The sequence below is a fragment of the Coptis chinensis genome, chromosome 3 (assembly GCF_015680905.1).
Source record: "Coptis chinensis isolate HL-2020 chromosome 3, ASM1568090v1, whole genome shotgun sequence".
In the NCBI taxonomy this organism is placed as follows: domain Eukaryota; kingdom Viridiplantae; phylum Streptophyta; class Magnoliopsida; order Ranunculales; family Ranunculaceae; genus Coptis; species Coptis chinensis.
In genome coordinates this window covers 60,745,487-60,772,616 of record NC_141458.1, presented here as the reverse complement: position 1 = coordinate 60,772,616, position 27,130 = coordinate 60,745,487, and the positions used below count along the sequence as shown (strand labels likewise).

The window sequence follows — 27,130 nt, the reverse complement described above, 5'->3', positions numbered from 1 at the left end:
CAACACAAATACCCCTATTATTGGGGGCCCTAAAGCTAAATCACCCTTTTATAAAAGAAGAGCAATTAATCGGCAAATAGGGACAACAAACTGAATTTATTTTTTCTCTATACCAAACCGAATTTCTTTTACAAATAGGAACAACAAGAAACCAAGTTCAAGTATCTGTTTCAAAAAAAAAAAAAATAGTTCAAGTATGTAGAATCGTATACATGTAAATATCTACATTAACTAATGTATATGAATCATTCTAAGACTTAACAGTTCTAGTGTTTTGGTTATTTAGTGTCATAGTGGTGGGCTGAATAATTGAAATAGAGAGAGACAATCAAATATAGAGAGACGAATATTTTAAATTAGGTGATTTAATCGGCACTCATCAAATTGCATTGGTGACCTCGACCCATGCACGAAAAAACTACGCCCAATAACAATAGCCCATACGGATACCATTTCTTTCAAACCTTTGTACCGGTAACATCTCTTGCAAGATTGAACCTCAAACAAAAAAAAAAAAAAAAAACTTCGAGTTTTCGTTCGTGTTCATACTTCGAGTGTTGAGTTGTGAATTAATAATGGAAATTGAAATTAGCGACTTCACCCAATTCGAGTCTTGTCCCATTTGAGTATATACCCAAACTTGGTTGGGTCGATTAAACTTGATTAGATTGATTAAATTTGATTGGGTGGAAAATTAAGTTGATTAAACTTGATTGGGGTGGAAGATTGGGTTGATTAAACTTGATGATTTCAAACTTGATGTTTTTTTAGAGTTTGGGTGGAAGATTGAGTTGATTAAACTTGAATTCGAGTTTTCCCAAATTTAATGAAGTCGTTTTCGAGTTTGAGTTGATTAAGTAGAAGTTGATTTTTAAAATGAACATCGTGACAAACAAAGGTTGTTTGAGTGTACATTCAAACTACATGGGTGAGGTCGTTTGAGTTTACACTCAAACAACATAGTGAGAATGGCGAGACCGGTTGGATTGGTTGTTAGGCCTAGACTTTAATGGCAAACTTGTAATATGTCAAACTTGTATTTTTTTTTTTTGGGGGTTGCCCAATCTAATTTGATGAGTGCCCAATACTGGGACCCTTATAACTTAAATTATAAGTTTATTACACACTTTCACAGTGGATACTTGATTAAATCCGAGGGGGACAAAGCTTGAGTACAATAGTCGTAACAAGTATCATCACGGAAAGCAATGTTAAATAGCAAATAAGGTTGAATAGTAAGCACATGTTAAATTTTCAACTGAATACCTTCACAATACCGTGGGTCCGTCCCCGATTTGAACTAGAGCATAATTTTTCAACGAAAAGCTATTTGCTCTTCCAAAATATTTGAGAAAAATTCAAAGTGCGGATAGAAACCAATACATCCTTATTTTCTTCTAATTCATCATAGAGAAATCAAGTAGCATTTGTATGCTTCTTGGAGCTTGACCTTCTTTGATCCGTCTTGAAAGGCTCAAACTATCTGTTGCATTTTACCGCTTCTTTGGTAATGTAGAGGACCGGTCATTTGTATATGTTAGACCTACCAAGAAATTCGATCTGTAGGAGTTTTTATTTGCATGGACATAATGATTACCTACACAAGATCAAATTGTGTATATTAATTTTCTACGTGATGAAATAACATCCAGACTCCAATTCAAGCCTAGCAATGCATCAGGAGAGCACTAAGTTTATCACGATGACAACGACAACCCAGTTAACTAAGAGTCCTGTATTGGGCGCCACTCAAATTAGATCGGGCAGCCTCCAGCCCAAGCCCAAACAACAAAGCCCAAACAAAAGCCCAATACACCCCCCACCAAATGTGAAACCGGAAAACCTACCCTAACCGGTCATCTTTTTCGCCCAAACCCTTCGAAACCCTAACGAAAAAACCCCAAATTCGAATTTCAATTCGTGTGCAAACCTTTGAGTGCCCGATTGAATTACCACAAATCTCCAACAATTCGAGTTTCTCACCATTAAAAAACCCCAAATTGAAAGTTGAAAGTTGCCATTGAAAACTAGATTCGAGTTTCTCACCTCTAAATTGAAAACTCCCAACAATTTTACCGGTGATTCAAGTAGCTAGAATTGTGGTGTCAATGGAGTATTGAATTTCCTGAGCATCTACAACTGGCTGATTGTATGGGGCTTGTTTTGACTTGGTTCCCTAGCTCTCCAGCTGCCATTGTTAGCCCTTTGAGGTAGCCCTTTTGAATTTTGATCATAATATTTTAGTGGTTTTGAATTTCCTGAGCATCTACAACAGACTCGCAATCATGTTTGTTTTTGTGTTTTGTGTGTTTCTTTTTTAGATTAGTATGTTTGGAACTATCAAAAAATCTTGAGTTCTTAGTCTGTTAAGTTCTTGGTATATATCTTGAGTTGTTCATGTTCATGTTCTTAGTTGAAAATGCACTTGTGAGTATGTATTGCGAGTTGTGGGTGTGTAAGCAAGTTGCGAGTATGTATTGTGAGTCGCAATACATATCGTTTGAGTGTATTGCAAGTTCATGAGTATGTATGCAAGTTGTGGGTGTGTTTGGGATTCGGTGAGAGTTTTTAATGGTATTGCGATACCTGATTTGGTGTCTTGGAGCTCATTAATTGAGTCTTATCTAACCATATTAGAATTTAAAATTTTTTAAGCAAGATTTGGAACTCTTGTTTTCAAAGAGGCCCACGGTCGACTCCATTTTGGAAAGGTGTGGCAATCATTGAGGTATGTTAGTACTATTCAATTATACCTTCATGTATGCTTTGGATTGTAAAGTGGGGGTATATTTGTAGGAAAAAATGGGCAAGTGGGAGGATGTGTAAAGATTCCTTATCTTAATAGTCAAATGGAGTTGGGTAAGCACCAAGATCGAAGAGATATTAATAAACGAAATGAATATGAAATGAAGGTTTAAGTAAGATAGATTCAATTTTATCTAATAATAAGAAACAAATAAGAGACAAAATCTGAGGAGGAAAGTAACTTTTGTTTTATAGGTGTATGAGTGTATGAGTGTAACCGATGGAAATCTATTAATCTTTAGACTTTGAAGAGAATGGCGTGTGCCTAGTCTATTAGGTTGTGTACTGGAGACAAATCTGAACTCAGGTTTTGTGTTTTTATAAACTTCTACCTTAGCAACACGAAATAAATGTACCAGATATAAATTGTAGGTATGTGAAAAGAAATACTTGAAAGCTGAAAACCAAGTATCAGAAGGTTAATAGTGAGATCGGCTAAATTTACCCTAAAAATACACCAAGTCTGCTCTATGTTTTCACTATACTTCATTCCGAGCATTACCTGAGTTTCGAATTTTCGTTGCTATCATTCATTTAACACTAGATCTAGATACACATTCAAATGCATTAAACGATTCAATGGTGAAGAAATTTTGAAAACATGCTAATACATGCTTGATTCATTGCACAAAGTGAATTTGTTTGAAAGCAATGTCAGCAGGCACATTCAACTAATTCTAGGTAAATTGCGATTTTGAAAGATTGAGTTCAGATACTCTGTTTCTTTCTTGATTTTGAAAGATTGAATTTGTTTTATGGTTTGGCTTAATTCAAGTGTCACTTGGTAAAATGGCCAATACACCTCCTACTTGGTGTTTACATAAGGCGGCTTATAGTTTTGATCAGGATAGAAGATCAAGCTACTAGCTAGGTGTCTCAAGAAGAGAGTTAGAAATACACCTCCTACTTGAAGTTAACGGGGATCATCTCATTTTGGTTCTATCCCCGAGATAGAGAAAAATAGAGGTGCATGTGGGGTCTTGTGTCGGTGGCAAGGCTCATTGGTTCTCTTGCTCTTATTTAGTTTTTTGGTGGAAATGGTAACATATATATAATCAGTATAGAAGAAAGAACTAGGTAGAGACTTCACAACAATCCTTGCCTAGCAATCCTAGCATTCTAGTAAAAAATTATATACTAGCAATCCTAGCATTTTAGTTCCTGAAAGACCCTTTCATCTTGCCTTCAACAACATAAAGCTTGTAACTAGCAATCCTTTTCTTCCTTTGTATCTCAGGATCATTGAAACTCCAATTTTTAGAAGATGACCCACCACCCTTACCTTTCTTAAACTTCATCTCTCTGTTATCCATCTAAACTTGTGGCATAGAAGATGCATAAAAAGTACTGTAACTTCTAAAACCATGCACACCGTGAGAAGTTTGTCTTTCTCATGTATAACTCTCTATCTACATCTTATCATCACCACATGACTTGGATCTAAAATCTTCCATGACTACGTATTTATCTTGCAAGACTTGTTGGGACAAAAGAGAAAAGAGCAAGAAAATTAAAACTTGGGTTGGTTGGTTTTTCTGTAGGGCTGTACTACTGTTTGTGAATTAAAAGGATTGGAAAACAGCTGAAAGTGGTGCATATTTAATGATTCCTTGTATGGTTTTGGTGCGGCATTTAGCATATTTTGATGACTGGTGGCTAAGTGTCTGTGTCATTTTAGTTCCACCGCAATCTTTTGATTCAATAGCCCTAGCAATCTTAGCATTCTACCGCAACGGCTTAAACTTTCATAGTGCTCATCTTTCATACCTAGTATTTTCCTTTAGGGCCTGATGTTATAAGAGAAGATACTTTTACCATTTTATGATTAGTGTTTCTGTACATTCTGTTACTCACCTTTCATACTGCTTATGTTCTTGAGTCTTGACTAATGAGTAATGACCTTGATCACATGCAGCTTTTACGAAAGTACTTGCTTAAGGTGCGGATATGGGGAACAAAACTGAGGCGGTAAAGCATTATAGGTGAGAAGCTCTTTCTTTGGTTATCAAATTCATTGAATATACAATCAAGGTGGTTTTTGGGTGGTTTCCCCTATGCTTGACGAGGGGACGAGTCAAGTTCATTTTGTTTGTAGAGAGTCCGTTATTTTGTTGTAATACTTGATGTACATAAATGATGGTTCATCTGAGAAACAGATCTTGTATATATATACATTTTCACCGTCGTCGTGTAAAAATTAGGTTATATGTACATATGGTTGTTCGATCTCACATGTTAGTAAAGAATCAGTTGTTCGATCAATGTATTCCTAATATTTACTCTTTGACATCTGTTAATAGTTTCTTGTAACTTGTAGTGGTTGTCCTTTCTTAATACTGTTAATATTGTTAACAAGTTACAAGACATATAACCATGGCGTTTTGAAAGAACAAAAACTTTTCTTTTGGAAGTCTATCTTTTCCTTCTACTTGCGTCCACCTATTATGCGGCTAGAAATTGTATTGTGGGTTGAATATTTTATAGGGTGTTATGTACATATGGTTGTTGGAAGGATGCCATTATTGATTTCCAGGTTATGACAGGTTTAAGTATATGAAATGTTGACTAAACAAAGGAAACTCTACCCAAAATTCGATAGAATTTGGATAGTGTAACGCCTCATTCTATTTCTTCATATATACTTGGAGTTATCATAGCAAGCTTATAAGTATATTAGTTTATTTTTGGGATGATCTCTTTTTTCTAATGGTTTTCTTTGTACATTGTTTATTTAAATATGGTTTACTAATACTTGTTTTATTTTTCTTTGTAGCGATGGGTCCTCGATCAAAGAATGTGAAGAATGTAGCGAAAACTACATTCAAGGGTGTTAATAAATTGTTTGGTGGCGGTTTCTCTAGCGGTGACGCAGTTGGAAGTAAAAGACAAAGGGCAGACGGCTTAACGGCATCAGCGCGTAGAGGGGACCATTTAGAAAAAGAGGTTCCTGAGGTTGATTCGTCTAGTGAAGATAGTGTAGATAGTGATACTAATGTAGGTTTAGATGTAAATATGGACAAAGGGAAGAGTATAGTAGAAGAGGAGAGTGAGGAGAGTGAGGAGGAGGATGAGCAGTATGATGATGTGGAAGAATATATGGTAGAAGATGTACCACCAGTGGAAGAAGCACCTTCGGTATTGGATTTCGTAAGAAAATCTAATGATGATTTGGAGTTTCAAAGAGGTGTGTATGAGGGAGGCCTGTATGAGTCAGAGTTGTTGTATGACTATGCGGTGCATGTCGCTCGCGATGTTTGGGAGAGAAGGGTAATATTTTGTTTTTCTTGTGTACTTTGATTTTCTTTTACAAAATCTTTTGTTTCTGTTCATATATATCTAATGCGTGCTCGGTTGTCTCAGGAGGATCGCGGAGCGTTGAAGTTTGTTTCACACTTAGCGAAGTTATCCCAATGGGATTTCAAAAATGAATGTGAAAGGTCTCCGAGATTTGCCGTGCAGTTGAGAAGGACTGGGTTGTTTGATATCGTGGAAGGTTATCACGAGCATATGGATCCACCATTGATCTCTGCGTTTGTGGAGAGATGGCATCCAGAGACCAACACCTTCCATATGCCGGTGGGAGATGACCGTGACTTTGGACGATGTTGTCCAAATCTGTGGAGTCTGATTAGAGGAAGAGCGGTGCAAGGGGACGAGTGAATTTGAACTTACAACAATCGATAAATCTCCTACATCTTGGTGCGGGGCTCCTATTGATTTGATTAGGGCGGAGATGGAATCTAGCAGGTTCACTTCAAAAGTAAGGCTAGAATTCATCCAGAAGCATTTTGCGAACAAGGTTCATGATAGCCTTATATGTGACGCTGCTGGGAAGGTGGTGGAGAAGGCCTCGAGTTTCCAGGATGTTCAACGGACTGTTAGAGCTTTTATCCTGTTTTTCTTTGGATGTGCCGTTTTTATTGACAAGTCTGGGACTGGAGTGCCTATATGTTATCTAAGGCCGTTGTTGAAATTTAGTGAGATAGAAGAGTATGCATGGGGTGCAACAATTTTGGCGTTTTTATATAGAGGTCTCGGGACTGCCACATGTGCGAAGGTGAAAAGGGTTACAGGCTATATGACTCTTTTATAGGTAAAACTTGAGTATTTTAGAGTTTATTTTTTTTAATGTTAATTTTATTACTCTATCAATATGTTAACTATTTGTGTATAGATATGAGTATTTTCAGGTATTCATGACAGTCCCAAACTTCAACTATATCTCGTCTCAGTCGCGTGCTCATAGACACATCCCAGTCGCTCCACACTATTACGATACAACGTATGCATTGCAGTTTTATCGAGCGATAATTGATGATTTGAATGAGTTCAATGTAAGTATTAAATTCAATGTATGAAAGTATTTAAGTTTGTTTATATATTTTTTTTTAGTAATTGATCATTGGAGTTGTTAATGACACATTTGATTTTGTTTCAGGTTGTTTGGCATCCCTACAAAAATGTCAGAGATACAAACCCGATCGATGACATTGCATTTTTGAGGGATTGCTATGTTTTCAACACATTGTCGAGCTTTTACTGCGCCGCAAGGGTGGTGCGTCAGTTGGGTCACGTGCAGCTTGTACCTAAAGATCCTTCAATACCAAATTGGAGAACAAGAACTGTGGCAGGACGCGGGTATGAGGTGAGCTGGACCAATATTGGGCCACTTTACTGGGAGTCATGGCAGAATCACGTGATCCAACCCTGCAACCGAGGACCTATCTCGTCTTATCCATGGGAGTGTCATCAAAACTACATGACTTGGTATGCGAGGAATTCTCATGTAGTTTTGGTGAACCCTGAGCTTCTTCCTATTCATCCCTCCCTGGAGACACTGCCTAACTGTTCACCGATTGTAAGTATTGTGATTTTTAATTGAGTTTCTCTAACTGTGATTTTTTGCATTCGATTGGTAACTTATCTTGATTTTCCTTTTTTCGACAGAACGACATCATCGATGAAACCAGTTGTTTGCTAGAGAGAGGTCTGCAATTGGCTAGGAATGATATGCCAGAGGAAGTAAGGTCCTCTTTCGAACAGGCGTACAACTTGACTAGGTGCAAGTACATTGGTGGGCGCTATAGTTGATTTGTTTCAGTTTAGGGTTTTTAACTTTGTAATTTGTTTGATGGATGGATTATTTGAAACTTTGTTAACTTTGTTTCAGTTTTAGTTTGATGGATATAATTTGTTTCAGTTTAGGGTTTGTAATTTGTTAACTTCGAATGAATGGATGGATATGATGTTTGAATGAATGTTGGATGTTTGAATGGATGAATGAAAATGTTTGAATGGAATTTGATGAATATGAATGGATGAATTTGATGAATGAGTGTTTGATATTTGATGTTTGAATGGAATTAAGTGGAATTTGATGAATATGAAAGTGTTGTAAAAACAAAATGAATTTTGAATTTTTTTTTTCCAAACGACCCAGCCGCATCATTTGGCATAAAGGCCAAACGACCTCATCAAATCGTTTTCCCTTTATACCAAACGACTTCGGCAGATTGTTCTCTTTTAATCCCAAACGATCAATACACATGGCCAAACGACTTTTATAAAGGGAAACGTCCATGTCGTTTGGTATAAAGGCCAAACGACTTCGCTAGATCGTTTGTATTTTATACCAAACGATGTGGCCACATCGTTTGGTATAAAATACAAACGACTTGCTCATCGTTTGGTATAAAATACAAACGACTTGCTCATCGTTTGGTATAAAATACAAACGACTTGCTCATGTCATTTTTCTTTAATCCCAAACGATGTGGCTGGGTCATTCGGGATTAAAGCCAAACGATTTGACCGTGTAGTTTCGGTCATTATTGACAACATACGAACATTATTTCAAATCACTCAATTGCAGTCACAATTAACTAGTCGATCACTCGATTGCCATCCGAATCAACTTAGTCGATCATTCGATTTCCAAATCTGCCGTCCGAATCAACTTAGTCGATCGCTCTATTTTCAAATCACTCGATTGCCGTCTGAATCAACTTAGTCGATCACTCGATTTCCAAATCAAATCAAATAAAAGCCCTAACATTATTTCCAAATAACATAAAAATAAAATAAAATTATACTTGTTCCAAATTACATCAAAATATCAAATTACATCAATATATCACTTAGTCGATCGCTTGATTTCCAAATCACTCGATTGCCGTCCGAATCAACTTAGTCGATTACTCGATTTCCAAATCAAATCAAATAAAAGCCCTAACATTGATAACATAAAAATCAAATCAAATTACACTTGATCCAAATTACATCAAAATACAAATTACATCAAAATATCATATCGACAACATACAAACAACTTAGTCGATAACATGTACTGTTGGGTCTTCAACGAGCTCGTTTTCCCATATTAAATTGGGAATGTTCAATGCCATAAATTGCAATTGCCTTCTTTGTCAAGGCCAAATTCAACTTTCAAAGAATATCATTTCGAGCTCTAAGCCATTGGCGCATTACTGGAGGAACTGGACAATCTTCAACAAGTTCAACATTGACAAAATGATTTCCACCAACATGTGCGCTACCCAACACTTGGGTCACTCTCTCAGGATTTTCTTGGGTTCTCAGCGGCATGAGAAGGAAGCACTGACGAGCTCCTAAATGCAGAAGGACAACATTAAATCTTGAAGCAAATAAGTATCCAGCAAAGGGCATGCTCATCCACTTATTTAAGGATGCGTAACCTTCATGTAGGATTTCCTTCATCGAATAAAAAACCTCACTTTGATTGTACAAAGTACAATAAAGGGGGAGGTTGTCAGTAAGCTCTTCGTACAACTCCCTTCTCATCTGTGGCCATTCTTCTTGACTTCTTCCTAATGCAATGCGTAGAAAGCTCTATAACCGCGGCTTGTCATCGCCAATGTGGTCATGGACTCTAACAATGTATTTATGCATTTCTTCAGAATATCCAACCCGTAATCCTTAGGACCCTCGTCTTTCCAAAGTCTAAGCCATCTCACATTTCGTTTGTGGACCGTTGTTTTGGAGAAGGCTTATTTCTTGGTGTAGTTGTTTTGGTGTTTTGGAGAAGGTTTATTTTTTGGTGTGGTTGTTTTGGTGTTTTGGAGAAGGCTTATTTGTTGGTGTGGTGTGGATGTTTTGGGTTAGTATTTTGGGAGAAGACTTCTTTCTTGGTGTGGTGTGGGTGTTTTGTTTTGGGGCGTAGTGTTTGGTTGTGACGAGACCCATTTTTCATGGTCACGTTGAGAATGTTTAAAATGAGATGGATCTCGCTTTGAAGAGTTATCATCTCGGTTGGAAGCTTTTGGCTGGCGCAACTACCTTTCGGCCGACCTTTGGTTTTGCTTCCTCACGAGGGGTACTAGCCATGTACTTTCTCGGTACGACAATCTCCATAAGCTTCCTAATCATAACCCTCGCTTCTTCTGAGAAACCATTGCAAACCTATTCATGAACAAGTCCATCGAAGGTGCAACATCGGGACCAACACCCACCGACACATTGGGAGAAGCGGACAATGTTTTCCAAAGGGGTCGATAGCGGTCGAAAAAGGGATGGACCGCTCTTTGCTCTTCAAACTCATTAATTCATGAGCACATGGCGGTCCATGGCTCGTGCGCAAATAACACCAACACCTTATCTCTCCATCTTTAACACGCTTTACGCGGGTATCTATTTCTTCAAATAACAAGTCCAAACACTTGCGTGAGACAATGCCTCTGAGTTCACAAAACAAAGAAATCCGGTGGTAGTGCTGAGTTACAATCATACTTCTCTAGAAGGTAGCTCTAATCTCGGACATCTGGATCTCTAGAATCGGGTGGATTAAGCTAAACATACTCAAAAAATCATGACAGTTTGCATTTCCTAGTACACGCTTCACCTGAGCATGAGACCCTTCAACTCTATTGGTCGTTGTACTTCCAAAGTGAATGTGTTGGTCAGTCCAACAACATACGAATCGATCCATGTGAGAAAACCAAGTCTCTCGCAAATAACTAACAAAATTGGAGTACTCAACCCTGTAACATTTTTCCAAAGCATCCCATCTACGCTGGAAAATAACCTCTGTCTTCGATTTGACTACAGTGTTCCATGAGAACTGGGCCTTCTACAAGTTCTGTAGTTGGAAAAATATCGTAACATTTTGAAAGGACGCACGTAGCGATATGCCATCTACATAGATGCTTGTGTGCGTTAGGAAAAACTCTGTCAGCAGCACTCATCAGGGCCAAGTCCCTGTCAGACACGATCACAGATCGGCTTATGTCACCAAGCAAGCCACTAAAATGATGCAGGGCCCACTCATAGTCGACTGTTGTTTCAGACTGAAGCAGCACCTGACACACGGTAAAAGATTTCCACGTTGAAGTCGCCCCAACAAACTGTATGAAAGGCCACCAATACTTGTTAGTTTTGTAGGTAGCGTCTAACATGAAAACTGTTGGAAAAATCCGAGCCAACTTAACACCTTCTGAATGGGCCCATAACAATCCCGTTATCTTCTCGGTATTCTCATCCTGTCTCAACTCCTCAAAATAATGTTCTTTTGCTAACAACTCAAGCAATCTCTGCAAGTGTGAGACCGTTCATATCCAATTTCCTCACCTTCTGCCTTGCAGTGTAGACTTGGGATATACTAGAGATGTTATCATGATATCTATTCTTGATGGAATCCAAAATTTGTTTAGGTTTTATTCCACACTTATTCATCTCTGACAAATACTCGAACTCTGGAACGGTTAGTCGAGTAGCAAATGCATGTCCTTCAAAAGTTTTCGCCAATGGATGGTTGTGAACACCATTAAGAACGACAATTTTCTAACTATCGACAGTGCCGCGTTGGAAAACATCTTTTAACTTAAATGGACATCCCGATTTCTTGGTTCCCAACCTTCTCTTATTAGCTCTCTCTTCGCCTTCCTTCTTGTGTGACCGATACACACCCGAGCACTCGCAAGCCAAATTTAATCTTGCTACTCGGTTTCCTTTGGCACACTCCGACTTTTCAATGACCACAACAAGATTAACTTGTCTTCCTCTAGCGGTTGCCCAACCAATTGCCTCGCTACGTGTATGAAAGACCTAAACACATAAAAAACAACTATTATTAATACACTAATAAAATTACATTTAGAAAATTTTAAAAAAAATGAAATCAATGCCTACTCAATCATACCTCTTACGTAGTAAAATTTACGTTGTATCACTTTAAAAATCGGTTGACAATCCACATCATTCGAGTTTGCAGAGGATCAGTTCCCAGATAGCGGCAAAGAACTCTACATATAGAAGAATAAAACAAGAGTCTCAAACAATTTGCATTTAGTTTCAAAGTCACTAAAAAAAAAAAAAAACTTTTAATTAAATTTAGTCCAAATGATCCAGCCATATAGTTTCATAGAGGGTCCAAACGACCCGGCTATGTAGTTCTATAGTGTCCCCAAACGACCCGGACATGTCGTTCTATAGTGTTACCAAACGACCCAGCCATGTAGTCCTATAGTGTAACCAAACGACCCGGACATGTTGTTTTATAGTGTTCTCAAACTACACCGCCATGTCGTTCTATAGTGTTTTCAAACTACACTGCCATGTAGTTCTATAGTGTTCCCAAACGACCCAGCCATGTCGTTTGGGCTCGGGTTTTGCATTCATTCAAGTATTTTGCATTCATTCATTCATTCAATCAATCAAGTGTTTTGTATTCATTTTAATCAAGTGTTACCTCATTATTTAGGTTTGCACTTTGTCATCGACGATTTCTCGGCATCTCATTTGCTCGACTTGTCGCATCTTCAAATTCTTCACCTTGACCTTCAACATTTTGTTCAATTTCTTCACTTTTAACATATCTTCTATTTTCTCCTTCTCTAATTTGTTGTTCTTCTCTAATTTGTTGCTGTACCTCAAACATTACCTCAAATGTTTCTTCTTCATCTTCATGTTCATTCCATTTAGAAAAACTTAAGTATTCTAATATGTAGAGAAACTTGAGTATGTAGAAAAACTTGAGTATTCTATGTAAACCCTAAACTCTAAACTGAGTGAATGAGTATTCTATATATATTTAAAATTTTGATATATTTCGAATAATTGAGTGAAATATATTTGTAAACCCTAAACTCTAAACCCACCAAACTAGTTTATTATTTACAATTGAATAAAAAAAATGGAAAATAACAAGTTTAGATATAAAACAAATTATTATTTTAGATTTGGATAATTGAGTGAAATATGTTTGAAATTAAATTTTTTTTTATGTTGGTACGAAATTTATAAACCCTAAACCCTAAACTCAAACCCCAAACCCCCAAACTAGTTTATGATTCAAAATTTGAAAAAGAAAATAAAAAATAATAAGTTTATAAATAAAACAAATTATTATTTTGAATAATTAAGTAAAATATGTTAGTACCAAATTTGTAAACAACTCTAAACCCTAAACCCTAAACCCCAACCTAGTTTATGATTCACAATTTTAAAAATAAAACAAAAAATAACAAGTTTAGATATAAAACAAATTATTATTTCAAATAATTAAGTGAAATATGTTGGTACGAAATTTCTAAACCCTGAACTCCAAACCCCAAACTAGTTTATGATTCACAATTGAAATAATAATAATAATAACAAGTTTGGATATAAAACAAATTATTATTTTAGATTTTAACATGTTTGATTACATGTTTTAAGTTGGTTATAAAGATACTGTGTCATAACAGATAAAGAGTGCAGAGTGCATGTAGTTTTATTGATGTAATTGTGTTGTTTCTAACCCAATTTTTTAAATCGGATTTCAATTTTTCTAATTCAATTGAAATCATTTGAGTGCGTTTGGAATCGTTTGAGTGCATGTCCATGTCGTTTGAGTGTACACTCAAACTACGTGACCAAGTCGTTTGAGTGTATATTCAAACTACGCGGCCATATCGTTTGAGTGTACACTCAAACTACGCGGCCATATCGTTTGAGTGTATACTCAAACTACATGACCAAGTCGTTTGAGTGTATATTCAAACTACATGGACAAATCGTTTGAGTGTTACTCACACTAACACTCAAACTACGTGTCCATATCGTTTGAGTGTATACTAAAACGACTTGGTCATGTAGTTTGAGTATACACTCAAACGATATGGTCGCGTAGTTTGAGTGTACACTCAAACGACGGGTACATGTCGTTTGAGTGTACACTCAAACGATATGGTCACGTAGTTTGAGTAACACTCAAACGACTTGTCTATATCGTTTGAGTGTACAAACGACTTGGCCATGTAGTTTGAGTGTAACTCAAACTCAAACTAACACTCAAACGATGTGGTCACGTAGTTTGAGTTTATACTCAAACGACGTGGCCATATCGTTTGTGTGTATACTCAAACGATATGGTCACATCGTTTGATTGTACACTCAAACTACATGACCACGTCGTTTGAGTGTAAATAGAAACGACCCGGAAGGTTCGTTTTGGCGATACCGGTTGAATTGGTTGCTTGGCTTGGGCTTTAATGGCAAACTTGTAATATGACAAATTTGTAAAATTTCTTTTTTTTGAGAGGTTGCCCAATCCAATTTGATGAGTGCCTGATGGAATCACCTTAACTAAATATCAAAGATAAATCAGAAAACGGCAAAGAAAACAATAATATTGACTTAGTGCGCTTGGGTTCTTCACGATCTTATTGTCGTTAGGACGTATTTAGACACGATAAAAGATGACAACATAAATTGGTGTAATGGTAGTTTGAATTGGATTTGTCAATACCGATCCTGATTTCCAAGTGCAATTAACAAGTTCATCATTGCTAAAAGGCCTACAGTTAAAATTTTGTACAACTCTTGGAAGATAAGATGGTCTTAGACTAGTCCCAGACCCTCTGATCATGAACTTGGCCATTTCTTTAACTGATAATATAAACTTCATTTTATTTCATTGAATAATTGTTACCACTATCACAAAAAAGGGGCCGGAAAAAATATCTGCATGATAATTAAAACATCCCAACTAGGTTTGCCACCCTTTTAGCACTAGCTCAGTTGTCCTTCGATCAAATCTTTCGCTCTATCAGCAAGGCCGCCTAGGTAAACTACACAGAACCCCAAAAAAACCTGTAGAGGCTTATTTGTCACATGTTGCAATTCAGTAGCATCCAACTGCACACGAAGTCTTGGAATTTCAGCCATCTAAATCCGGAATTTCTAGATGGCCAGCGGAAAGTACTTCTTCAACGTCAAGATTAAGATGAAACAATCCACATATAAGGTTGGGTACATGAGTGGCTTGCTGAATGATGAAAGAAAGCTCCATCAAATGCTAAAACCAGGCACTGTTGAGATTAAGAGAGGGTGATCCATATCTTCTTCCAACTAGTTGCCAGTAAATAAAGAGTAGGGATATCTGTGCCTCTCCTATTCAAATTATTTATGCTCTTTCTTAGAGCCACCCAACAAAAGCAAGTCGCACTATATCGGATGGACTTACTCCAAAATCTAATTGTGAGGAAAGTTAATAGTCTAATCATATTCAAGCACATATGTAAGATAGAGCTTACTCAAAGCTTAATCTAAGGATTTCAGCTTAAATTCTTTCATCTTATTCCCATACCCCAACACCTATTGTCAGCCTTCCCCTTGGCCCAAATTATTTTTTCTCCCTAGAGGAGTCATTCGCAGTTCTGAAGCTCCAATTTGGGCCTGTGTTTAATTATTGACAACCGTAGAAAGAGACATTTCAAGGAAGCAATTAAGATATATAACCCTCCATGTGGGACTGCTAGTAAGTTTGTGAGTTATACACTTGTTCTCTTGGTGGGTATCAAGTTCCTTCATACGGTTGTTAGGGACATGGGGATCTATTTAGTGTGCCCAGACTAGGTCAAAAAATTACTAGCCTCAAAAAACTGACACGGTTAGGGGACGTCGCCCGTTGGTGAGTTTAATTAATGCCTTCACAATCACATGGAGTTTGTGATTGGAAAGAAATAGAAGACACTTTGATGGGGAGGTGACATCTTTAGAGGAGGTTATTATTTCTATCAAAGGGTTTCTATTCTTTAGTGCCCGCTACGGTGCATAATGGAACACAGGATATACCTCCTAAGCATTTTATTTGTAGATAAGAGTCCTTCAAGGAGCGTATTTCTACTTACTAGTACTATTGCTGATCATTACAATTTCAACCCTTTTAGAGCTTGTATTCGCAGGACATATATCCTAATTTTTTTCAATATGATATATTTAATATTTAATAGGGTCCAGCTATTGCCAGGGGCCCTTTTGCTTCTGCCAATGGTTTCATTGAATATGGCGGAGATACCCTTGAGCCCTTCGCAACTAAAAACAGAAGGGTTAGTTAGGGATCCCCCCCCATTATTAGTTGCAATTAGTGTTACCCCCCATTTTCAAAAATATTAGTGATATCCCCCAAGTTGCAAGATCCAACAGCTACGAGATGAAGTTTTTTTTTCACATGAAGAAACACGACCGTTGGATCTTACAAATGAGGGGGGTATCCCTAACTAACCCAAAACAGAAAAACAACAAAAAATAAGGAAACCTTCTCCCATCTTCTTCTTCATCATGGCCCCAATTAGAAACCTGTTTTGTTCCTCCTGCTACGGAGCATCTAGAGATTGGATAGCAAAGCATGTGGATCTATCACATGTATGTATGTCATTCGTAATTACCCCAACTAAAGCAATCAAATAATAACAACTTTGAAGCACTTCCTTCTTCCTTATGTTAACTTGACTTTCAAAGCAAAATATGAATGAATCAAGATACTAAGTTTGTTGCGACTAAACTAATCCTCAACCAATTAATTCAAATTGATCACGAACCATTGGGCACAACACCTAGAAAGGATGTCATATTGTAAAAACATTCTTCACTAATGAAGACCAAATAGTGATTTGAAACAAGGAAACCCGTTGAAAGTGATTTACAAATATCACAAGTTTCTTTTTTATAATGGGGATCTAAACATTCTGAAAACCAAAGTGTGGTATAAGTGTGGTTTCATGCCAGAAGATTTACTTCATCAAATAACAATGTTTCTTTCGTATTCTAAGCTACAATATTTCCCATCTAATCTTACGGGTATTTTCGTCACATTGAATATATCCACTTAGGAAAAGAAAAATGGCTATTGCCAATAGCCGGAACCTAATTGCATATAGATAGTTCTGAAAAGGTAAACAAATTAAATCGACTTGTAACAAATAAAAAAAAAATAAAACAAATCTTATCCAATTCAATCTCAAAAGCCTCTAAATTTCCCGTGACGAAGTAAACAAATTAAATTGCATATAGATAGTTTTGAAGCTATGAATCAAATAAATTTGGCGACAATGATGAAGGATTGGAACGTATTCTTAATCTAAGCCGATCCACATAACTTATGGATTGTCCATGTTTGATCGTGGTTTAAACCAGCCCATTCTTTCTTGACTTTAACCGTTTCTAGAAACAACGATGACAAATATTCCCTCAAGTATAATTAGTACTGATATAAACGATTCTTGGAAGTCTAAATTAGGACACTTTTGCCAGAAGGATTATAAGCAGCTTTTTAGATAAATCGACTTGTAGGCTTCCAATATAAATACGATACACCGGTTTTTGCCTTTACGCTTCAGCTATTTAACTTCAATCAGGAAGTAGTAATATTCCCAAAGAAATTTTTACGGCTTTCAAATGGAACTGCATTGGCTTGTGAACCATAGTTCAAAGTTCGAAAAATCCTAAAACTTAAAAAAATGAAAACCTCAACTGGGAAAACTCTCAAATGGTATACAATAAGCTTGGTGTATATAATGAGATTCATGAACAACCTCGTGACTTTTCCAAGTGAGTTCTATGTGTTTCAGCATATTCATGATGTTACAAAAGCTATCATCGACCATTATGAGTGCCCTCAGGAAGAAAACGACGAGGGGCTGCTAGCTCTAATCACTCACACTATACGCAATGTACTTTTATATGCGTGTGCATATGAAATGTTAAAATCATATCAAGCAACACCCACTTGTCTTTGTTTGATCTCCACCAATTTGCATAGCCATCATAACAATGACATAATCTGAACTACTAGATATGCTAAAATGAATCAATTTAGTGATGGCGGCTAGGAGAGAGAGAGAGAAATTGGAAAAGTCAACTTTAGTACCAGTCATTAATCAAATAAGATAATAAAAAAATCAATTGGATTGAAAAGATGAGATCGGTCTAATGTTTTCTCATTATTTTGTATGTATGTAAAGAGCCTGTAAAACATCTTTAACTCCTTGTTACCATTTCATGCAACTCAAACACCTGAAATCATATTCAAAACTAGTAGAAATATAATAGAAACTTACCAGTTGTGGCATTTTACTTGAACTCATATACGAGATCTATTATCTTCCCGTTCACCATTGCATCTCCATCTACGAAAGCTGAAAAGTTAAAAATGGTTTGATCTTTGAGGAACTACTTTACGTTAGCATAAAAGAACTCCGAATAGGATTAATTCCATGGTAATCCTTCCCACAAACTAAAAAAGAAATGTACATAAATAAGGATGAAAGCATAAAAACAACACCTTTCGCAACAACTTACATGAATATCTGGTTTATCCTGTGGCCTTTAGAAACATCCGTTTCATGTTGAATGCCTCCATGATCATACAACACATGGAAGAAACAAAACTTTGTATCTTCAAAATCAATACAAACAATTAAAGAATCGAATCCACTTAATTCTGCAAATCTGTATGAGTGAGAAAAATAACACAGTATTCTTGAGTTGCACAACAAACCCATCACATCTTCAATCACTAGTCCACCTTTCCAGTACGAGACAATATGTTTTCGAAAGTCCCTATTTCTTTGACGGAGAAAGGAGGTACTCTTTTCCGAATTAGCTCCATGATTGTCTTAGCTTCCACGTCTTTTGGTTTCTTAGACAGTCCTTCAAGCAGCTTACAAACAGTATCAACACTAGGAAACCAATTCTTGCTCATGCTATACTTAGACAGCGTGCACGCCAAATCAAAATCCCCCGTCTTACAAAGGTAATGAACCATTGTCTGATAGATCTTGCAATTAGGCTTGTAACCCTTACGATGTAAAGAAAAATAAATATTCTTTGCCATATCCGCAAACCCTGCCTGGAAAAAACCTTTTATGATCAAATTAAACGTCATATCATCTGGTTCAATCCCAACACGTTGCATCACACTAGTCAACTTATTAGCTTGCCACGGCAACGTTTTGTTAATCAAGTACTGAATCCTAACATTAAACGTAGTGAGATTCGGATAACACCTCCTAAGAATCATTAAATTCCACAAACCATTACCAATCTCAAACTTATTCTCCTTATAAAACGCAGAAATGAGTGTGGTATAAGTAATCACATCAGGTCTAATCCCAACTTTCTCCATCTCTATCATAACCAAATAAGCCGAATCCAAAAAACCCATATCACAAAAACCTTTAATAGCAATATTAAGCGAAAAAATATCCCTCTCAATGGAAAACTTCTTAGAAACCTCATTAAGAAACAAATGCACAGCATTCAAATCACGTGTCTGAGTTAATACCTTAAGAGCAGCATTAAAAGACTTAACAGTACACGAACAACGAAACAAATGCATATTATAAAAAGTATCAACAGCTTGATTTACCATACCAGCTTTACCATACAACATAATAATACGAACAACAAAACCTTCGCGCCGGCCTTGCGGCAAACTCAACTGATAATCAAGTAGTTGTTGAATGTAATCAAAACGACGGGCACCGGCTAGTCTAGAAATGGTATCCTCAAATGCGAAACGATTTTCGATAACTAGACGGTTCCTAGAGTTGGCTTGGAATAAATGGAATAGTTTGTCTGGGTCTCTTTCGTTCTTAAGTTTAACTAGTGCAGGTTCGTCACTAATGGATATTGGTTTTGAAAAGGAAGCAGTGCTGCTGCAGTAGAGTCTGCGAATGGGACGCAGAGATAGCATGAATAAACAAGAATGAACGAATGTATGTATGGTGTATGAATAAACGTATGAATGAATGAATGAAAATTAAGTATGAGACTTTGGTAAAAGTTTAAAAGGAAGAATACGTTGAGATGGACTAAGATTGAAAAATAATAGTTTTTGTGTTCCAGCGCTACTGCACCATCTATGTCTCTCTCTGTGTCTGTGACGGCTCAGATAAAAGAGCAGTACGCGGTCCTGCTTTCGAAACTTGAAAAGAAGAAAAAGTGAGCCTCGCTTGCCCTCGCGTCTCATTTTAGGCCAAGGATTGGAAAAGGCCCAGTCTATTTACAAGCCCATTGAACCAGAACTATGGTTATTTGCACTCGCGACTGAAATGTTTGTTAGCGAAGAGTAAGTAATATGTTGTTGAGTTGATACTTTATATATTATCGGAGAACAGAAAATGTTGTTCATGTATGGTGGCCAGTGGCCACTGGTCAGCAACAGTGAAAACTTTAATGGAGCATTGGCAGAAAGAAAGATACACAGCATTTGTGCAGTATTGGCAACAATCTTACTGCTCTGATACTAAAATGGATGCACTTCACGGAAGCTGTTATGATCTCATAACGATAAAAATTGGTATTTACTTATGTTTGATCTATTTGCCTACCTGGAGATTTTGCAGGTGGAACTTCATAAACTAGCAAATCGTTGTTACTACATAATGCTTCCCGACAGCTAAGTGAAAGCCATACACTCGCACAATATTGTTATACGCAGACCAATCATGTTTTATACAATATTTGCACCAGAGTAGAATCTCAAAGAAGGCACTGAGAAAAAGTGCATTAATGCCAGAAATCCATTGGGGGAGAGGTTGGATACACTGTCAAGAAGAGAATTTTCAGTTCTTTTCCAATAATGGGGCGCAAAACTTATAACAAGGTTTCTTAAGCTACTTAAATATTTTTCATTCAGTTGCATACTTGCATATACCCGTCAAAAGTAACTTCTCATTCAATGTACAGTTCATGAAGGAAGAAACAAATACACGATGGTACAAAAGGCGCTAGTCAAATGTAAAGGTTGTTGATGTAGTTTGAAGATTACTGGAATCTGAATAAATCCTTAGTCCTTTGAAGTTATGACCAGCAAGCCCAATGCACTAATAAGTATATACTGCAAGAAAGAACAAACCCAATCACATTTATTCTGATTTGCATACATACTATAGTCTTTTAAGAGGTGAATATTATAATATATTGATACTACAGAGGCCATAAGAAATGAACTATAATTCATGCTCTTACCTTGACAATAGGCTTTTCAGTCATGATGATGGTCACCCAGCCAACATACGGTAAGAACCTGATTAACCAAACCAGTGAACATAACGAAGATTAAAACAATGCTCTAAATTAAAGCTTTTTCTTTAATGTACAAGTTCCATGAAATTGCCTATCAGTAGAAAATGCTCCAATTCACAGGTATATATGAACTGTCAAAAATTCTTACCCAACAGCTCTTCCCATAATATGATGTCTATGAAGCCATAGCTGACCATGAGCGTACAAAAGCCTATCATCCCCAAAATTATTATCACCTGAAATGAGCAAAGAACGTCAATTTCTCTGCTGTGGAATTGTGGTCATTTATTAGATTGTTCAAAAGCAGTTTGAGACCTGAGACCTACAAATGAGAGCATAACCTACAAGAAAAGTACTGATAAACTACATAGCATCCAGCATCATGCCATGTCTAATTGGAATTTTGAAATCCTGTGATAGTAATCCTCCTTTGCTAATAGCCACAGGAAACTATCATTTGTACAAGAACCTTGCAGTCTAGTAAGTTTCGGCTAGTTGAAACAAACTTTGTAATACTTTAAATCAATTTCGATCAGCATAGTACCTTTTGTTAAGACATCAACTTCCCCTGTATCATTCCTCTCATGTACCTATTTACAGAACAAAGAATGAACAATTAATAACACCGAAAATAACAGAAAAAGTGGTTGCATCAAATCAATCAAAATTGCCGGATTTATAGACTCCGTACTTATCTAACCATGAACGTCACATCTAAAACTTGTTCACCCACATGTCAGAGCATTTTGATGATGCTTGACTTATCTCTGGAGTTTGGACTAGACACATAAGATACTCTCGGTGCTCAACCAAAACATTTTGGTCATCATCATATTTAAGGAACAAGTGAACAACAGTAAGGTGTTTCAGTTTAGACAGTATAAGAAAAAGACTATTATCAGAAGAAAAAAAATGTTGACCATTAGAATCAGTTATTGACCCACATGTGGCAAGGAAATATGACCCAACAAAAAGAACAACATGCGGTAGATACTCCAGAGCATCTTTCTTCAAGAAATAGGCTAATAGCTACCCAATGTGCGGCATGATGCGCAAAAGTTTAGCTCCAAGGGCCAGGAGTACCAGGTATTATGTTTATCAGTTTATCTGGTGCCAGGGTTGGCGGTAGAGAAGTCGTAAGGAGAAGCTTCTCCTTGATATGAAAGGATCTTAGGATCATCCGGTGCCAATAGACATCTCAACAAAGGAAATTATTTGAGTAGCTATCCAGTCCAAACAAGATGCTCGATAAACAAAATATAAAAAGTTTTTATGGAATGCTAGAGTAACCATGACCCTAGGTAATGGTTGTGCTTACCATCAACTAATAGAGAAAAGAAGGTGACTTCCTACATTTTTAACTGTTTCGGCTATCGACTCTCCTAAATATTTTTTCTTGTTTACTCAACACCCTCATCATTCTACTTTCTCTCTCTTTCTCTATTTACATTACTTTCTTCTTCCTTCCATAGTTCCATATCTTTAATTAGCAGGTAAACAAATAACCATTTTCAGTTTTAATCAGTTTTTACTTTTTTAAAAGTGCAAAATTTTCTTTTTTTCCCAACCTTTTGTAACTTGTAAATATTCGGGTTTAGAAGTTATTATCTTTTGACAAAAAAACACACTATCAAATTCACCTAGCTTTACTCAACTATAGAATTCCAAAATTATCAATTCAAGGGCGAATTTTTTTTATAATGAGAAAATTGATCAAGAAAATATCAAACCCTTATCAAATGTTCTATTGACTATGGTAATTAGACTTCATCTTGTTTATAAAAATTGGGGTTTCAATAATCAAAAATTGATTAAGAACATTGGGGCTTTTTTATAATGAAATAAGATTATGTAATGTGGGACTTCCTAAAAAAGGTAAAAAGTGAACATTTTTCTCTCTTAGTTAATGGTAAGCAAACCCATCACCACGGTGATGCTTATGCTAGCATTCCAGAGATTTTATATGCAACAACAAACACTCCGGGGACATTCACTATCCAATTGTTAAGGGGTGTGTACCCGCCCTCACATTATTTTTTTCTTTGGTACTAGTGAGTGAAGTGAATCCGACTTCAACACACCCTTGAGATCTACACGCGTGAGTGCACACATATTCATGTATGGGACCGTTAAGTGCACTCTATTGCGTGGACCTGTGGAGCCATTATTCCAAGGGATGATGTTTGGTTGGTATTATGTCCCCATCATGGAGATTATACCCACAACATATTTACTTTAACCAATTGTATTGCCTCATCACGATGAGGTTTTCATACGTAATTATATCTTGTATCTTGTGTATGATTGTTTTGATGAATTGCCCCTAATTAACACATAATAAACAAAAATTAAGTGGATAAAGAGATTTTGGGCAAGACTCGAGCATAACATGGAAGCGATCATCTTGCCACCTCACATTCTCATCGAAGTATCTGAAGAACTAAACAACAAAGTGGCAATATGCTAAATAGAAAAATACCTTGGACAAACCTAATGGAAAGATGAAGGGAGTCCAAATTGGCAAATTTTAATAAAACTGATTCCACGCCCAAAACTACAGAGTGGGGTGGGGGGCTATGTAAGGGTGCAAGTGGATATCCAAATATTTGAATCCGATTCGAATTCGTATTCGAAAAATTGGATATTATCCGAAAATTTCGGATATCGGATTCGGATAAATTTTCACATCCGAACAGGTTTCGGATACAGATGCTGGTACTATCTGTCGGATAATATCCGAATCCGATTTAATTATTATAAGTATATTATTAAATAATTAATTAAATAGAAAACATCATTAATTAAAGAAAAGAAAAACGTGGAAGGGCTTTTTTCCTTCCTCCTTTCTCCAGAGCCAGAGACCAACACCACCACCACAACTCATCTTCTTCCTCTATCAAATCATGAAATCATGAAAGCCCATGAAACTGAAAGTGATGAGGATGATTATTTGACTGGTTTCACTGGGGAAATGGCTAGGTCTTTGCTTCACCAAGAAAACCCAAAGACAAGGGTTATGGCTGGTTCACCTGAATCAACACTGCGAACTTGGAAGTTGGGCTGTTCGAGTCGAGGTAGTCCTAATGGTCCACATCTATGGTGTCTTTTCCACCTTCAACACCTTTGAATGGGGGAGAAGATGCTTGGGATCTTCTATATGTTGCTGCTGCTGCTGCTGAAGTTGTAAGGATGAGGTGGAATGAAGAAGGGTCCAAGTTTGGGAGAGGATTTCTTGCTGTTCCTCAAAACCCAACTCCAAAGAACTCTACAACTAATGTTGGGTTTTATCCAAATCACTCAAATCAAGCACTTGCTCAACAACAACTGCAGTTGAATCAGTTTCTTCAGTTGAAGCAACAGGCAACAGAGAGAACAAATATGTTTTTACAGTTTAGTGATCGGATATCGGATAATATCGGATTCGGATTCCGGATACTATTTCATACATCCGTCGGATACAGATACGGATTCGGATGTGAGTGACAAATTTCGGATTCGGATTCGGATTCGGATGCAGGCATATCCGAATCCGAACCTATCCATCTGCACCCCTAGGGCTATGCACGTTTGAGAGGGGTATATGGAGATCTTGGAAGCCACTGTACCATAAGGGAAACAATAACCTGGTCAAGAGGATGAACCATGTGCGGAAAGTTGAGTAGATCCATCACCATAGGAAGTATTGGTGGAGAAAATGTTTTCTCTACAAGTTTGTTGTTGTCTGTTGGGGTTCTACAGACTTTAGAAGGCCATTGCATTCCAAGTCTCTTGTTGTTAATTAGATTATTGGTTCACAAGTAACTAAACACCTCTTGAGGGTTTCCTTAAAAGAATTGGTAAATCAAGTCTCTCTTATCTTATTTTATTCCATATTTTGTTGCATCGTCCTTTTGACATGCCTAAGATACATTATGGAATCAAGTTATCTGTATGATGCTTAGTATACTATTTTAAAATATATGTCTATGTAATAAATCCACAACTCAATTCAGGCAATAAGATCAGCTAAAAATTGTATCTCATCAGTAAAAGTCATCCCAAACTAAAAGTTTTAGTCATGCACAATCTTAACAACAAAGTGAGACTCATTCTTTAACAACGACAACAAGGAAAATTTTCACAGATTAATTACCTTAATTACTCGATGAACAATTGGAATTTCCCGCCCCTGGCACACGATAAAGTACACAAGAACATAGTTAGACGAAGAACAAAAAAACAAGACAACTAGTTATCAGTATGAAGAAAATTTGCAAGCAAAAAAGGCAATTGTCAAAGGATATTTTGACAACCATCCACATGATCAAACAAATACGATTTCTAATAATAAACCCAGATAAAATCATATAGCGTTTTAACGACTAGTTAGCTGGTGATTAATACAAAGTAAGATAGTCTTAATGCAACCTTCCAACTCTACCATTCTTTTTCTTTTCTTTAGGTCAGAGGTAATCGAGACTATTACATAATTCTTATCTTGTATTGTAACTAGAAGCTAAAAACCAATATGAATGTGAACGTTCACAAAAAAACTAATTAGCTTATCCAATCTCAGAAGGATCTTGGATTACTAAGGTTTAAAAAAATATATATATGGTTTACAATGTTTTAAGCATGTAACATAGTTGATTTACAGAATCAATGAATTTAACATACAAAATAAAAAATAGCCTCTTGTTGCTTTCAAGCCTTTTAGAAGAGTGTGGAAGTAGTTCTAGTCAACTCTTCTAAATAAAAGCTAGTTCTTAGTTAACACATCTAGATAAAAGCTTGTAATCAAGTACCATAATTAATTTTCCCAAATTTGTGATTTTAACAAAGAAATAATAAGTAAGAAATATCTCCTTGTTGGTACACTTCAGTAATTAAAGTTGACTTTGTGCGTCATACTAACAGAAATTATGGAAGTTTGTACATTAGACACTGGCAATAGTGTCCTCATTCATTTAAAACCCCAGTTCACACCAATTATCGGGTAAAACAATCCACACACCAAGCTTCTAACTAGATATAGTTTCATATGGAGCCCCAAATCAAACAGAAATAGAGCAATATCTTAGATGCAACACAGAAAACTAGTTACAAACTGACATGAAACTGGAAAAGCAAATACAAATAAGAAAAGATAGGAAGACATAAAATTAAAAATGATGATTAGAAGCAAGGAAAACACATACATCAACATTAAACACGACAATTTCCCCAGCACGAATTGGATCCTTACTCATGTGTAAGAACAAAATATCACCCTGCAAAAGCGATGTCAAAAGTACGTTATAATATAAGCTAGCAAACATTTTAATAACAGTTTATTCATATGATCAACTATCATTTAAATTTGGGAATAATACCCGTTTGAAGCCAGGTTCCATGCTACCAGAAAGAACAACAACAACAGGAGATTCACTCCCAGTGAAACACATCAACGCTTTCCATATTATCAATGCCGACGTCACAATCATTCCTGTCACACAATAATTCCAAAAAGGTGCAATCTTGAAACCCTAGACATAAAAAAAAAAATGTAATCTTGAAAAAGATTATTAAGGAAACAAACCGAGACTGACGACTTGGGAGACAAGTTGTCTGATTTGAATAGACTTGATTGAATCCATCGTCTCTCCTGCCCATCCCATTTTTCTTCCGCTTTGTTGCTGTTTTTGGTCTCAACTGAAAATGGGAGAGTGGAGTTTTTATGTGTTAGTATATTTTTTCGGGATTTTGTATTAAAGAGACCGAATTACCATCTTGCCAATTCAATGGAAGGAGTGAAAGTATAGGGTTAATTAGGTAAAATTATGCTAATGGAATATCGGGTTATCGGGCATGACTAGAAATCATGTGGGCTTTGCCCTCGTAGGTTCGAATCCTGCCGCCTACGCGCTTATTTATTATTTTTCCACTCTTATTTCTTTTATCAGGCAGTATTTTGTTTACAACTTAATAATTATTGGGAAAAATTTAACAGAAGATTGGTTTAAGGGAGTCAGGTGTGAATTTT

General features: G+C 36.6%; 3 protein-coding genes across 9 annotated transcripts; 1 reads left to right on the top strand and 2 right to left on the bottom strand.

The window, feature by feature from the left end:
- Positions 1 to 1,533: 1,533 nt before the first annotated feature.
- Positions 1,534 to 20,069, bottom strand: LOC147510274 (Tetratricopeptide repeat (TPR)-like superfamily protein). 7 transcript variants are annotated; one of them, XM_086602295.1, is made up of 3 exons: positions 18,400 to 20,069; positions 18,159 to 18,227; positions 1,534 to 1,597 (listed from the first exon to the last, which is right to left on the bottom strand). In XM_086602295.1, exon 1 carries the CDS (start codon positions 19,793 to 19,795, stop codon positions 18,617 to 18,619), a length of 1,179 nt encoding a protein of 392 aa, XP_086458421.1. In that variant the 5' UTR covers positions 19,796 to 20,069; the 3' UTR covers positions 1,534 to 1,597; positions 18,159 to 18,227; positions 18,400 to 18,616. The 7 variants fall into 7 exon arrangements, with proteins under 7 accessions (XP_086458421.1, XP_086458420.1, XP_086458419.1 ...); XM_086602294.1 differs by having other exon boundaries at positions 1,545 to 1,597; positions 18,159 to 18,236; XM_086602293.1 differs by lacking the exon at positions 1,534 to 1,597 and adding an exon at positions 12,012 to 12,080 and having other exon boundaries at positions 18,159 to 18,236.
- On the top strand, positions 5,581 to 6,465 carry LOC147510275 (uncharacterized). The gene is made up of 2 exons (XM_086598067.1): positions 5,581 to 6,072; positions 6,166 to 6,465. Exons 1-2 carry the CDS (start codon positions 5,581 to 5,583, stop codon positions 6,463 to 6,465), a joined length of 792 nt encoding a protein of 263 aa, XP_086454193.1.
- A 639-nt stretch (positions 20,070 to 20,708) lies between the features above and the next one.
- Positions 20,709 to 26,917, bottom strand: LOC147510273 (uncharacterized). Its single transcript, XM_086602288.1, has 8 exons — positions 26,687 to 26,917; positions 26,481 to 26,593; positions 26,307 to 26,378; positions 25,262 to 25,297; positions 21,674 to 21,719; positions 21,278 to 21,365; positions 21,073 to 21,130; positions 20,709 to 20,941 (listed from the first exon to the last, which is right to left on the bottom strand). The coding sequence occupies exons 1-8, from the start codon at positions 26,763 to 26,765 to the stop codon at positions 20,891 to 20,893; spliced, it is 543 nt and encodes a 180-aa protein (XP_086458414.1). The 5' UTR covers positions 26,766 to 26,917; the 3' UTR covers positions 20,709 to 20,890.
- Between the last annotated feature and the right edge of the window lie 213 nt (positions 26,918 to 27,130).

Excerpts from the sequence above, each read along its gene's own strand:
- LOC147510273 (XM_086602288.1), bottom strand. The coding sequence starts at position 26,765 with ATGGGATGGGCAGGAGAGACGATGGATTCAATCAAGTCTATTCAAATC. Across the intron at positions 21,720-25,261 it reads TTGTTCATCGAGTAATTAAG|GTACATGAGAGGAATGATAC; the intron begins GTAATTAATCTG and ends TTCTGTAAATAG. Across the intron at positions 20,942-21,072 it reads CTGAAAAGCCTATTGTCAAG|TATATACTTATTAGTGCATT; the intron begins GTAAGAGCATGA and ends TCTTTCTTGCAG.
- LOC147510274 (XM_086602295.1), bottom strand. The coding sequence starts at position 19,795 with ATGCTATCTCTGCGTCCCATTCGCAGACTCTACTGCAGCAGCACTGCT.
- LOC147510275 (XM_086598067.1), top strand. The coding sequence starts at position 5,581 with ATGGGTCCTCGATCAAAGAATGTGAAGAATGTAGCGAAAACTACATTC. Across the intron at positions 6,073-6,165 it reads GCGATGTTTGGGAGAGAAGG|GAGGATCGCGGAGCGTTGAA; the intron begins GTAATATTTTGT and ends CGGTTGTCTCAG.